General features: G+C 36.2%; 1 protein-coding gene across 1 annotated transcript in view; it reads left to right on the top strand.

Annotated features, from left to right (window-relative positions):
- Positions 1-15,122, top strand: part of FMN1 (formin 1) — an 89,036-nt gene that overhangs the window by 52,729 nt on the left and 21,185 nt on the right. The window contains exon 12 of the mRNA XM_083348128.1: positions 358-478. Within this exon, the coding sequence (XP_083204254.1) occupies positions 358-478 (121 nt within the window). The remainder of the gene's footprint in view (positions 1-357; positions 479-15,122) is intronic.

Raw genomic sequence — 15,122 nt, 5'->3', positions numbered from 1 at the left:
GAAATTCCACAGTTTAGAAGCCAAGCCCAAGGCGAAGGAGGTAAAAGAGGGTAAAAGCTGTGCAATCATAAAGGAATACAATACAATAAGTACAATGCAATAAAGTTGTATTAACACGATGAGCTGTCTTTAACCTAGCTGGTGCTAAAATATTAAAATTACTATGTACTATAAATACAATTTGGGTTCCTTTGGAGGACACAAGCATTTCATCGGGGAGATTTTAATCTGTCTTCAGGGGAAAGGGGTAATTTTTTAACTTGCATCATTTATTTACATATATAATTCATGAAACATATCTGTTTCAGTAGGATGTATGGCATTGTTATAGTTATTGGTTTTAACTTTCTTGTTTAGGACGCAGGAACAGAAAAGTCTGTCTTTCCATTGCCAGAGCCCCAGGATTTCTTCCAGGCATCACAAGTAAAATTTGAAGACCTGATAAAAGATTTAAGAAAACTAAAGAGAGATCTAGAAGGTAAATAAAATCTAGTTTCCTTTTGAAAATATGCTTTTGGGCTTCTGAGTAATCCAGTTTTTCAAAATCTTTTTGGCAAATTTTCCCAAGTAAATTGGCTTTGGATTGCAGCTTTGGGTAGATTACTGCTGTTTGAGCTGTGCTGTAGCAAATCCATGTTATTAGTTTATCACAATTAAAAACAAAGCCAACAATAAATATTTTTCAGAATGTTAACTTTAGTTCTTCAATGTTAAAAGAACATTGCATTTAAGAACTTTAATTTGCTTGAAGAATATGAGTTTTAAGCAAATGTCTTCTAAGTTTTCTACTGGGTTACTGTAAATTTAACCTTATAGGTAGAATCCAGTATGTACTAGAATTGACCCTAATTTTATAGTAATATTCAGTAACTTTTGATGGACAATGAATACTAATGGAAAAGTTGAATAAAATAAGCAATTTGGGATAGAGTTGACATAATGTACATATCGTAAAGGCTGTGCTTGCAACTCAAAGCAAAAATTCCATTTGAAAATGATTAAGTTCCTTTTAAACAGAATAGTCTCTTGGCTGCAGTGGGTAGAACTGCTGTCAAGATATATTCTCAAAAGAAGCTTATATTATTTATGCATTCTCATTGCTTATAGATCAAACACATTGTATCAGGCCATTTTCCAACAAGGGAAACAAGAATTTCAAATTTAGGCCTTCTGCTGTGAGTTAAAAGAGATTAATAAAAGTCGTTTGCATTTTTTTTAAAGGAGATTGGCAAAAATTAAATTGGGAGCTGTCATAAATTATATTTATGGATATAAAACATCTTAATATGTATAAGTTATTGGTCATTTCTGCTCTCTCTAAACAGAAATTTTCTTGAAAAATTCAAGGATTCTATCCACAGTTGTCAATAAAATTTTTCATTAAACAATTTATTCTTCTAGCTAGCTATCTCTGAATAAACTCAAATTTGTTCTAAAGAAAATTTCAAAGGTGGTAAGGAAATATCAGTTGTTGTTTATTTAACCTTGCCGTCCCTGAATGCTCTATCTCCTCCCATCTCTTGGTTCTGTTAAACCTTCTTGGCCTACCCTCCCATAACTTTGTTCATGCTGAAATGTGATCTGCGTTTGATCTGCCATTTTCCAGAAGTATCATTCTCATGCTATACATTTGACATGCACAAGCAGTGATTGTTGTAACAGGAAGTCAATAAAATGCTGGGGTTTTTTTTAACATTGCATATTCTTTAAAATAAGTAGAGAAGTTTTTCAGCCTTTTTTTCTATCTCACCTGTCTATTTCACAGTCCACTGAAAATAAACTTTATTCTCCTTTAAGATACAAGTCATTTGTTTTCCATGTGTTTTTATATATAGTTTTATACAGTACCTTACAGGTAATCCTCAACTTAACAACAGTTCATTTAGTGACTGTTCAAAGTTACAAGGGCACTGAAAAAGTGACTTATGACCATTTTTGACAGTTATGATCCCGACGATTATGTGAGCAACATTCAGATGCTTGGCAAGTGGATCATACTTATGACCGTTGCTGTGTCCCAAAGTGATCACCTTTTACAACCTTCTGATGAGCAAAGTCAATGGGGAAGTCAGGTTCACTTAAAAATCATGTCACTAACATATCAAATGCAATGATTCACTTAACAACTGTTACAAGAAAAGTCGTAAAATGGAGCAAAATTCACTTAATAAATGTCTCATTTAACAACAGAAATTTTGGACACAGTTGTGGTTGTACGCAGAGAACTACCTGTATTTATCTTGCGGTAAGGTTGAATTTTATAGTTGAATCTTACAGTAGCAATTTTAAACAATTGATAAAAATTTATCTTATCCAAGAAATGCAACAGGGCAAAAAAGAGGTAGAATTTTGTAAGATGGGAGCAAATTTGGAAATTTTGCTAAAGTGGATTTGTGGCAGATTTGTGATAAAACAAATATTGCTGAGAATTAATTTTGTCTAGGCTCATCCTAAAACTTAAATTTAAAAAAAAAAATCTCTCCTGGAGATGAAGTTAATGTCTGAAGATCAGTTTAATTTGATCAGAATTATCTGGTAGAATATGCAAGAGGAGAGTGGAAGAAGAGTTTTCAGTTTGTTATTTCAAATAACTTACAAATGCTAATTAAAAATGGGAGCGGACAGTGGCGTAGCGTGGGTTGTCAGCACCCGGGGCAAGGCAAGTAATTTGCGCCCCCTAACCCGTGGATTTTAGCACTCGAGTCTCTTCCACTAGCTCAGGAATTCTGGGAGTTGAAGTCCATGAGTCATAAAAGAGCCAAGGTTGCCTACCCCTGAGTTAGGTTCAAGGCAAAAAAGGGTCTCTGGAGAAGAGGGAAAATGCTAGTTTAACACTGAAACAAGGCAACTTTAAGGTGCCTCAGCTGTGATTTAGGATGAGACAAAGAGAGGACATGGCGTTGAAAATGGTTAATGGGGCATGTTTGTTCCACTCTTAGTGGACGTCAGGATAAACCCCACGAGAGAATGACCTTACAACAGATGTGAATAGGCTTGGACTATGTTTGTAGATTGAGTGCATACATCACATGGAGCAATGATGGGCTTCATCAAGATTTATGATCCCACAATTGGCTAGTTTTCTCCATCTTGTCCTAAACCCTGGATACCAACCACGGTTTATGGCTTAGCATGTGGTGTGGGGTGACCCAACATGTTAGGCAACAAACAATGACTTCCAACTTACAATGCCTCAGCTTCCCAAGGTTATTCCAAAGCCGGAAAAGCCAACCAACCCACCCTGCAGCTTTGCCTGCTTAGGCTGAACCCCAGGAATTCATACTTGCTGCGGCGCCCGACCCATTTTCTGCCCAGACGCTGCTTATCCAAGCCAAGCCGCCTCCTTCTCTTTGGCACCTCACCCCAAAGATTCGCCGGCCTGGCTGGAAACTCTCGCTGCTGGCGACGTGTGTCGGGGGAGGCGGTCCCGATTGCCGATGCACGGTTGGATCGGCAACCTGCTGACTCAGCTTTCGTTCCAGAGCAGGGACCCCCGGAGAGACGCTGCAGCGATCCTCCCCCTGCGGGAAATCCACCCTCTTTCAAGCCCCGCCGCGCCCCCCCCCGCCTTTGGCAACCCCGGGAGCGCCTTGGTAGAGCCTCCGCAGCGGAGCCCCGGGCTTGCAGGAGGGCCACGCTCTGTGCACGCTCAGGAGCCGCCTTCTCCTTTGCGGGGGGGAGGAGGGAGAGAAGGCTTCCGTCCAGCGCCAGAGCGAAGGCGGAGCGGCCCGAAGGAGGAGTCACGCTGTGTGGTTGTGTGTTTGTGTGTGTGTGTGTGTGTGTGTGTGTGTGGTGCGCCGTGGGGCATCAGGCCCTTCCCGGCTGGGGCTCCGGTGCCTCCGCCCTGCTGGATCCCGGCGCCGTCGAGCGCACCCCCCCAGATGTTGCGCCCGGTGCGGCCGGCCCCCCCTGCACCCCCCACGCTACGCCACTGGGAGCGGAACAATAGAATATATTAAAACTCTTTCTGCAGAAATGACAGAGTGTTCCACAAGAAAATGAAGTATGTTCTGCTATTATCTCCACTTGAAACTAGCACAGAATAATGTTAGCATTTTTATTTTCCCAATTCTTATTCTATCTTTAACCTATTTAAAGACATTATAAGGCAGAGAGTTTTCATGAATTTAGTGTTGATCATTTTGAAGAGAAGGAATTCTTCCATTGGCAAGGAAACAGCAAAATATTAGAGACCTATCTCAAGGAGTGGAAACAGTGGCCGGCTTTGCCAGGTGTTTCTTAGGAAGTGAGATATAATTCTATATAGGTATACACTTCTGCTCTGCTCAGTTCTGTACAAAATTTAATAAATATTTTATTTACAATTTTTCCTGATTGCGATGCCATTTTTATTGTTTTTTAGAAATATTTACTGTATATGTTATGGTTTGATAGCTTCTTGTAAGCTGCCCAGTCACCCTGAGGCAAGATGGACAGCAAATAAATAATAAAATAAAATATGACCTTCTTTTACAGCTCAGTCAGAGTTTTATCGTGGTTGTACGCAAGGTACATCAGGTAGCATTTAAAAAGGTGTAGAGCTGGGAATAATATTAGAATAATATCTGGTTTACAAAATGAATTACTATACCAAAGTTAAGTGTGCCTAAGTCCAATTATAAGTTCTACGTAGGATAATACATGCGAGAATACAGACTTCAGAATCATTACTACAGTGATGGTTTTATGCATGAATTGCTGAAAGAAGATGCTTATTTTACTCTAAATTTGAATTCTTGAATTTATCGTCTGATAATTTGAACTGCTCTAGTGATACATTTAGCACCAATTCTCCTTAGTCGTACATAGCCCAAAAGGGTATAATGTATCTCCTCTCCATGAACTCAAAATTCAACCTTATTTGCAACCAAAAGTAACAAGAGCATGGTGGTTAAAAAGTGAGTTTTGGTTAAGAGGCCAAGAAAAAGCATTTTTTCTTCAAACAACTATTTTTGTACATTGTCAGACACAATACCATGTGAAATGTTTTAATTGAAAAGGATATTGTTTTTGCATGTGAACAAAATATCTGATGAATCTATGTAGTTTCTGGCAACCATTAAAAAGCTGTGGCTGTTGGCAAAATACTAGTAAAAACCTAAAACTGAAACAGATGTCATTTGCAAAAACTGTCTTCAGAGAAGGCTACATCTAGTTAGCCAGACAAGCACAAAATTTCCTATATACAATATTAGATGAACAATATTAAGTTTAACTGTTTATATTACAGATGTTAGCCATGCTGGAACTATCAGTTTGTTCAACCATAAATTTAAATTACTTTTGCTAATATTTAAGAGATTTACCGTCACATTAATTTACAGCTTCAAAATTTTAGACATTCTAAAACTTGGAAACTATCCTTAATTGTAGTTGGAAATATTCAAATACATTTTAATGTATTGATCTTTCTAATACAAAGATAGTTTCCCTCATCAAAAAAACCCAAAAACTTTAAAAGATGTGATTTCTTTTTATTTCAATAGAAACAGTTACTTTACCTAACATGTTTTCCCATCAGATATGCATGCACAGAATTTATGACAGCCCTTGGTTGAAATCAAGTTTCAATTGTATTCAAAATGCTAACAGTATAGCTTTTACATAAATGAGAATTAAGTAAAGTAAAAGCTAAAATTCAAATGAACTCTTCCCACCAATTTTTAGATACCATAGAATTACAAGTTCAAACAGAAATGAAGAGATATAGCAAAGCTTTTTTAAAGGATAATACTTCAGTTAAAAAATTTTAAATATTCAATCTGAGTTTGTGTCAATGCAACCATATATATTTCACTTATTGGAATGTAGGCAACACTCTGCTTTATAAATTAGTCTATAGGTTGTTTTTCCCAAAGTGGATTTTGGTTGTTCTTGTCGCACATTGACCCAAAGTGTGCCAAAACTGAGTGGTACTGTCCTTATCATTACCACTAGCTTAGCAATATCCTTTCCCTATCTTACAAAAGAAAATTATGCAGAAGTCATCAATTGACTAAAGCCAGGATAGGTGTTGGGAGTTCATTAACTGTAATCATATCTGATGACTTGAAATTGAAGAGAATAAAATGGTAAGGAAACATGAATTAACAAATTAAATGAAAGAACAATAGGTAATTTAAAGGTCTGTGAATCCAGAAAAGAAAAGTTATAATGAAGATGGTCTGATCCTAAGGAACTGAAGATTACATTCAGGGAAGTGAAGATGTAGATTTCCTTCTAGCACTAGCAATTAGACTTATATACCACTTCATAGTGCTTTATAGCCTTCTCTAAGTGGCTTACAGAGTCAGCATATTGCCCCCATAATCTGGGTTTTCATTTTGCCAAACCTGGAAGGATGGAAGGATGAGTTAACCTTGAGCTGGTCAGGGTCGAACTCCTGACAATGCACAGAGTTAGCCTGCAATACTGCATTCTAACCACTACACCACCAGGGCTGTCTGACTGAAGAAGGGCTACAAGTTATATTAGGAAGTATGAATTGATTTCATCTAGGTTGTGGATGTGTATGAAAATAAAAATCCATAAATTTGTGATAATTTTACATTATATTCCACTGAATCAGGTCTAACTCTGAAATGTTCCAAATACATGAGATACACAGGAAAGAATTTCACTCATGTGACATGAGTAAGTGTGAAAAAGATTAAGAGAGCAGAAAATTCATTTTTAGATCATGGTCCAAGGATGAAAACAGAAGTATCTGTTTAGGAAATATAAGTAAAGTAAAGTAAAGTAGTATAGTATCGTATAGCATCATATCGTATAGTACAGTACAGTACAGTACAGTACAGTACAGTATAGTATAGTATAGTATAGTATAGTATAGTATATTTCCTAAACCATATAAGACAAGGTTCAATGAACGTAAATGTAAATGTTTAATGTTTATTACAAAAAACCGAAATGGTAAGGAGAAGTGCTAAATGCCATTTCTTAATAGTGTCAAGAGTAGATCTTGGATAGGAATGGACAATAAGTAAGAAAAATTAGGAAAAAATGCTTGCAGGAAGAGAAGGAATGAGTTCCTGTATGAAAACAATATTAGAAGATATATTATTCACCAACAGGATGGAAGGAAAGTAGACACAAAGTAAGAGGAAAGAGATATCTAGTATAGAAATGCTATAATTCTTAATGATATGAAAAATGCTGAAAAGGAAGTCATAAAACCTGTGGGAATATTTTTAAAAATGATGAGGCTGCATATAGTGTAACTCAGACATGTCAAACTCACGAAGTCACGTGACGTCGCAAGACATATAGGGACTGTTTTGCCATTGCCGGCAATGGGGAGAGCGCGGCTTCCGGATGACACGTCCGGCCTGTGGGCCGGCAGTTTGACACCCCTGGTGTAACTGGATAAATATTAAAATATGGATTTGTTTGTTTTATGCCGTGACATGTGTCAAAATTCGTCTGTTATTCTGCCTTGACTGACAGACAATAAATCTTGAACTATTTTTGCATCCTTTCAGGGATTGGAAAGGTTGTACCATTTCTCTCCGTTAGTTTTCTCTTCTCAAGGCAAAACATTTACAAAAACCTTCTCTCTTCTTGGAATTTACTCTCCTGGCCATCCTTATTGCCCTTCTTTGGTCCTGTTCAAAAGGAAGACTAGGCTTGGACAAAGGCAATTCACAGGATGGCTCAAGGAGACCCTCTCTTAAGCCTGTTTCTAATGTTACTATTAGTGGAAAAATACAGATGGGAAAAGTAATAGTGAACTAAGGAAAAATGGAATAAGCCCAAGACAATGATGAAAACATCACCTCCAATAATACGCACTGTTCCAAGGCTAGTACATGAGTAAGAATTTTTCCAGTTAATGGAAGGCCTAATATGAATTAGTTAAGTGAAGAGCTTAGAATGATTACATTTTTCATTTCTCCCTTTTCAAATGCTTGGCCACATTTGCTAAATCCAAACAATAGTTTTAAAGCCAAAATACTGTCCAGTGTTTTGGATGAGTTGCTAAATATTTAACTGTGTGAAAAGTTCTTACTTTGTTTATTTTATTTATTTTTACTTTGATTTATTTTCTGAAGCTTCGCAGTGTAATAACACAAGGTTGATATTAAAGAGCTTAATGTCAAGGGTAGCATGTCCCTCTACAAGAACATTATTTAAAAAAAAAACCTTCACCTTGAGTATAATATCTATAGAATGAAAGCAATAATTACATAATTCAGAGAGTTACCCTAGATTTTCTGAGATTTATCTAGTTTCTAAAAGTTAAGTCTGCAAGATGGGTGGGGAGGAGGAGAGACATAAAGAGAGAGAGAGAGAAAGAGAGAGAGAGAGAGAGAGTGAATATAACCTTACATTAGTTAAACTATAGCCCTTGGTTCTCAGGCTCATTTCATCCTCCTTTGAAAATCACACTGTAAATGATCAATTGAAAAAATAGCAAACTGTTCCTTACCTCTTCAAATGTAGGTGTGTGTGGGGGGGGAAGAAGAAGCAAGTGTTTCTCAACCTCATCAGCTTTAAGATGTGTAGACTTCAACTCTCAATATTCTCCAGTTTGTATGGCTAGCTGGGGAATTCTGGGAGTTGAAGTGCACTCATTTTAAATGTGTTAAGGTTGAGAAATACTAGAAGGGCTATCAGGAAAAAAGAGGCATTTAAAAAGGAGGAAAAGAGATTGAATTCTTACCTGTTTTGGCTCTGGTTCCATCTGCCACTTGCTTCAACCAATTTTTGGTTCTGCTCGTCTGCCACATCATTCCAGATTATTTGTAAGTAAATATGCTGTACCTCTGCTAAATCAGTATTGAATAAAAGAAGTAAGAGGAGACCTCCAGTACTTAATGGTTCCATATTTTGTTGTTGTCTTGTTTCGGTGCCTCAAGTTTCTCAAGGCCAGAGTCAGCTAAGAGCTGCAAGACATGAGCCTATGTGCTCTGCTGGTGAATCCTGCAATCAGGTAATTAAAAAAAAATCAGGACCTTTTTGTGATTCTTTATTCCCCAGCTCCCCCACCCGCATCCCAACAAAATATCTTGCATTTAGACAGGCCAAGTCTCAACATTGGTGCACAGTCAAGTATGGATATAAATGGAAGCTACTTTCGTATAATTAGATACCCAAGAACTTGGGTAGGCTGTTGGGATCGATTCATTCCATTAGCTGTCTTCGGGATCATTGCCCAAATTAAAATGTAGTTTCTAGCCAAAACATTATTAGAGATGCCTTGGTTAATATCATATATGTACCTCTCTTCTAAGAGAACAAGTTGTTTCCTTGTTTAAAAGACAAAGTAGGGAGAGGAAGGGGCACTTTGTATCCCTTAAAAAGGGTTTTAAAAAGAGTTTATTCAATCAGTTATCACAATGTGTTTCCTTAAAAAAAAATTTTTTCCTTGTGCTCTTACCTTAAAATGAGATTTAAAATTCTAAAGCGTTCTTTGAGATGGCATGGGTTTCAAATGGAATACAAGAACCTTTAGGAGCCCTGAATGATGACTTACCTGCTGAGTTCTAAGCAGACATCAGGAGACACAGACAGAGAATGGCTGCTTGCAGGCTGCTTCACTGGAACATAACTCATGGGGGATTGTATCAGTGACAGTTTCAAGGGTCTATGCTGTTAGTTGGCTTAGTTGGGATGATTCCTGTTAGTGCTACTGGTAGGTCCTAGTATTTGTTCAACAATTCATCCTTATCAACACTGAACTATTTCTAGTTTTACATTTCGTTTTAAAATGATACTTAAAAATACCAGCTCCTCTCTGATTGACAGCACAGTGCTCCTTACGTGAAGGGTTGCTTACATGTAATGGAGCTCTGGACAGATTTACAGGGGGTCTGTGGAGCTTTAAAAGATTATTGGTCACAGACATTAAGGAAATAAATTGCACTGTGTAATTATTTTACTTGTTGGGGGATTTTTTTAAAAAAAAGATGGGTGCAATAATGCATTAAAACTGGGAGTGGCAATATGCTAATTAAGCTACATTTTCATATTGTACTAGTGAATTCTAGTCATTGCCATGGAAACCGTAATGCATATCTAGCAGTATATGCATTGTGACATTTTAAATAACTTTTCTTGCTATATTCCACTGTCATTTTGGATAGGAGGTATTTTTCATGCTAATTTTAGATCTGAAGCAGTATGGAAACACAGTATATAGCCAGATAACATACTTTAAAATGTAACAGCAAATGATTAAGTAAAGAAGCTTCTAATGATGCTAACATTCATTTTTAAATTTCATATAGCTCATAATGTATATGTAATATTTAGTTTTTATACATAAAACCCACTCTTCTGTTTAGAAGGGTCCCAGAGCAGATCTTGATTAAGCAGAATCTTGGTTAACAGGTTTTATTTCAAACAGGTAATTCAGAGCTTTTTTTTAAAAAAATTAACAGATAATATGAGATGCATAGATAAGACCAAACCAAAGTCAGTTGCCATTTTCCGAAATATGTTGTATCAACTTCTTTTAATCTGGTTGAATGGAAATGCAGGATAGTCAATTTAATACAGTTATTGAATTCTGCAGTCCATAAATAGATGAATCACTTCAATTTTTAGCCAATTGCCCTCCTCAAGATCTGAACTGATTTAGTCACTGATTTTATATCTTTCATTTCCTGTGGGAAAGGAGGTATTTAAATGAATCGTCCTCACTTATCCCCTAGCAGAAATGTTGAGAGACAGGTTAAGCTCAGGAAAAATAACTGGTCCAACTTTACCTGGGTGTCCACAGTTCTATGCCAGCACAAAAATCAATATATTATGCTGGCTGCTTTATATTGGCCCATGCCCTATGGGATGAGTTTTAAGCAAGATTAAAATTGGCAGACAATATCATTTTTTGCATCGTGTACTAATATTTTTATGAAGAGTAAACAATAACAACCAACCACAGGATGGCAAGCATTTCAACTTCCTATTTTTGTACTTTTGCTCCATTGTTAGCTGTCCAGCATTCCTTGCTGCTTTCCTTTGGCTCTAGTAATTACACATGGCTTGTTCCAGGGTTTTTTGAATCTTTCCAGAGATGTGTTGCATCTCCCAGTTGGATTGTTAATCCTCATTTCTGTCCTTAGCTGTCATTCCTTAGCTATCATTCCAGTGTGGTCACAGCATGAGATATGACTGTTTACAATTGTATATTTTATTATCCAGAGAGAGAAGACTGGCAGAAGCATGAAGAGTCATTAGCTCTGTTTTTTCCAGAGCTCTCTAAGAGTTAGCTGAGGAAGTAACTTTGTGTCTGCCTTAAGATTTTTTTTAAAAGAATCCAGTCTCCTTTAGAAACCATCCTTATCTACTGTTTAAACAAAACAGCAACCCCTCCATAAAACTGACTTGAACAAGCACCAGCATGCTTCTTTACACTGAACATGTGTACTGTATATTTTGTATCTTTGCCGTCTGTCTCCCAACAGAAATTTGAGCTGGACAGGTGAGACTGGGCCATGCTTCTATGCCTGCTACTTTTCAAACTTCCTAGGCCCCTTGCTTACAAGGATTCCCTGATATAAATATCCACCACATCTAAGTTCTACTTTATTTGTTGGTGTCTCTTATGATCTTAACATGTATTGGGTTAACTGGCAAGCCTTTGGGTGGTATAGAGAGAATGGAATAAATAATGGAATAAATACCATTAATTTTTGTTTTGCTTCTTTATTTGCAGATTTATGTCCTGCCTTTCCATTAATTTACTGGTTCAAGTTGGAGTTCCATGTTGTGCTTAGGAGGAATGTCCTTTTATTTGTCTTCATGTCCTCTGTCCAGCAGGCATAACCTTAAACTTAGACATTGTTGGCTTTTCGACAACTGATCGTTGTTATTGTTGTTCTTTGGACTATTTTAACAGTAGTAATCGTTGAAACTGGTCATCTTCTTTCTTTCTCTCATCTGCTGTCTAGATTTACATTATTTATTTTCTAAATCCAGCAGTCGGCTTCAATCCAATCCCTTCAAATCTGTGATCACTATATAAATCCAGTGCTTTTTTTGTAAAAGAAAAAGGTGCCGGAACTCACACATGTCATACAGCCCACCTTGCCTACCCTACAAGGTTCCATCAAAAAAAGGTGCCGGAACTCCGTTCTGAGCGTTCTATGAGAAAAAAAGCCCTGTATAAATCACATGACTCATACATTCATTGCTATGGTGAAATTTGAAAAGCTTGACATCATCAATTCTATGTTATTACTATCATATATTCTTGAAAATAAATATTTGTTCTAAAAATAAAAAAACCAATATGGTACTGGAAAAAGTAATTTCATATACCTGTAGGTGTAAGAGCATTTTTCTCACCGATGCCAAGAAACTGTCTTCCTTTCCACCATTTGTCCTTCCAATTATCCATATCCTCCTTTGTCTGTTCAAATATCTGGTAGCCCTAGCTGTGCTAGATTTAGAGACAATCATTCTTTATTTTCCAGCAATATCAGTGCCAGAAAAACAAAATAAAACATTGGTTCACTGGGAGAGCACAGAAAATCAAAACTACATTTGCGGAGAGTAAGGAAGTTCATAAACTCAAATTTTGAAAAATAACAGTTATATTTCACATTCATGCTTCCATCCCAAATTTAAGCATAATTTTCTCTGGGCAAGTTCTAATTATAGGTTTAACTTTCCAGTGTACATTTCAATTATAATATGTATATGAAATAATGCTGTTCTTTCACATAATAACAGAGGATCAGAAATAAAAGAACAATTGCATGGGTGAGCTACTTTTTTGGCAGATGGCATTTTCCTCCAATGCCAGTTATGATGTCCAGGCCTATTTTATTCCTTTGCAAAAAGACTCTGGAACTTTTCTCTAACACTGAATCAGAAACGTTGATGAATTATGCTGCCAAACAGCCTAGAGAGAAGATTCAAGACAGTAGAGTTATTGCTTGATCCAGAATGTAATGCTTGATCCCTTGCTGTCCTGTTGTGCAGCATTTGGCATACATATCATCTGTTAATATTACATGTCACATAAATTTTCAATAGCCAACATTTAAAAATATTAATTATATTTTTGGGGAATCATAGATGTTTTAGCTGATATTATTGGATTTTTTTTAAATTTTGTAACCAAACAAGGGGTGAACATATCTAACAGTCTATATATTTAATGAACTAATACATTAAAACAATGCCAGATTCTTCATCTCACATACATTGAAATCAGTGTTATGTGCTTCTGAATTAATGTGACTAGATGTAGGCTGTGTGTGATATTTAAAAAGCTGTAGAACTGAAGAAATTTGATCAGGAATAAAAAAACATTTCATTTAGTTGTAGAATTGAATGTTGCACTGTACATTTCTGCCTTCTGAATTAAGATAGGTAAAAACATTTCCCTTTTAATTCAGAGAGTATTGGGTTATCAATGAAGAAATTTATTTTTTCCCCTCATTCTTTCAGTATACTACATAGCTTGTATATGCAGTGGACACATAATGAAGTCATTAGAAATGTCAGTTTCTTTATATTGTTGATCACCTGATTCATAATACCAATGAGGACTTTAACATGTATCAAGATTATGTAGATACAGAAGCAGTCTAGCTTTGATGTGATTCTTTCCCATCCGAAGTGGTGGAACACTAGTGGCTTCCTGAGTCCTAGCCTGGCGAATGCCCAGCCCAGTGTTTATAGTAGTGGCACTGCAGTGTGTGAGAAATTGGGCCAGGTCCCCTAGCAATAAGTGATGGCACAGAAAGTAAAATTGATAAAAAGAAGGTGCCTTTATGTCCCAATACCTGCCCTCAGTTTACAGCACTGATGGGTCAAGTAACCCACCAAAATAAAATTAAAAGTGCTAAGAAGCTCAGTCTTTCTTTCAGAATATATGTCTAGCGCATTCTCTGTAACTTGGAATTTGTTGGAGAAGTAAAAATCTTTCTGGTTGCATGAGACCCGGATAGAAACCAACATGATTAATGGCAGTCTGTTATAAATTTTTAGCAATTCTTACCTTATCTAATTATTTCCACATTATGCAGTCATTGCTTATAACCACTAGAAAGAGAACATAGACTTGTGTTTTTAAAATGTATCATGAAAATATGGGATGAACATCCCCACAGAGGACATCGGATATCTTAATCCATAAAACTGTGCATGTCCTGTGCTTTTCTCAAATCACTTCAGAGCTGTACTATTCCCTTACATAATTATAGATATTAATGTACATGGAGAATTGTTCACTGAAAATCATATGTACAAATAAAAAATATACAGTATTAAGTTACTCAGATATAAAGGTGTTAATCAAGCTGTTACTATTCTGTGTTCTATAAAGCCCACAGCAACTGTTTGATATTAATCTTTAGATACATTTCACATACTTTAGAGCTAATTGGATTAATTGGATTACACAGATCATCCTAAAAACAACCCAAGTATATTCCCACTGCTATGCATTGTATGAATATGTAATGAAAATGTTTACATTTTTATGTGTAAAAAAGAATTATAAATAACTTGTTTTGGTTTCTTATTCAATTAAACTTATAAAACCCTTTAAAAAAAACTATATACAATTTTATAATATAAGGATCAATGAAAGGAACTACTGAAGTTATTTACTCAGAAGTAAGCACTACTGAGTTGATAAAGTACTTACATGTAGGCTGGGTTGCAGCCAGGCTTTTGATAATCAGTGAAAAAAATATAATTTTACTTCTTGAATTCATCAGAATACTTTCCTTTTATTGTTCAAATCATTTGTACTAACTTCCTAAACTGCTGCCTGAAACTTGTTGGCACTTTGCAAAATTTGGTGGATGCCTTATTTTCTCTTACGGTGATGCCAGTGAATGTGAGTAGTGAACACTCATTTGGGAATAGTCCATAACTAGAAAGCTCTGTTTCATGGAACGAAGCCCGTCCGTGATAGAGAAGCTCAACAATGCAAGACTGTTGCTATGTACGAGAGTATTTTTCACAAAGATACTTTAAGTCATTTTATTACAAATTCACTCCTTAATGGATCGCCTAAATGACTGGCATTTGAGCCAGTTCTTTTTCTTACTTTAGAAATTATTTTCATAAAATATGTTAACAGTTCTGGTGGGTATTTATTTCTACTAGTTGGCTAGAAACTATTTGTTGCTTGAAAATATTTGGCTATTATTCTTTAT

This window comes from Vipera ursinii (assembly GCF_947247035.1).
Source record: "Vipera ursinii genome assembly, chromosome: 1".
Classification (NCBI taxonomy): Eukaryota; Metazoa; Chordata; class Lepidosauria; order Squamata; family Viperidae; genus Vipera; species Vipera ursinii.
The sequence above is the reverse complement of the archived record's forward strand: the minus strand, read 5'-3'. Positions and strand labels throughout refer to the sequence as shown.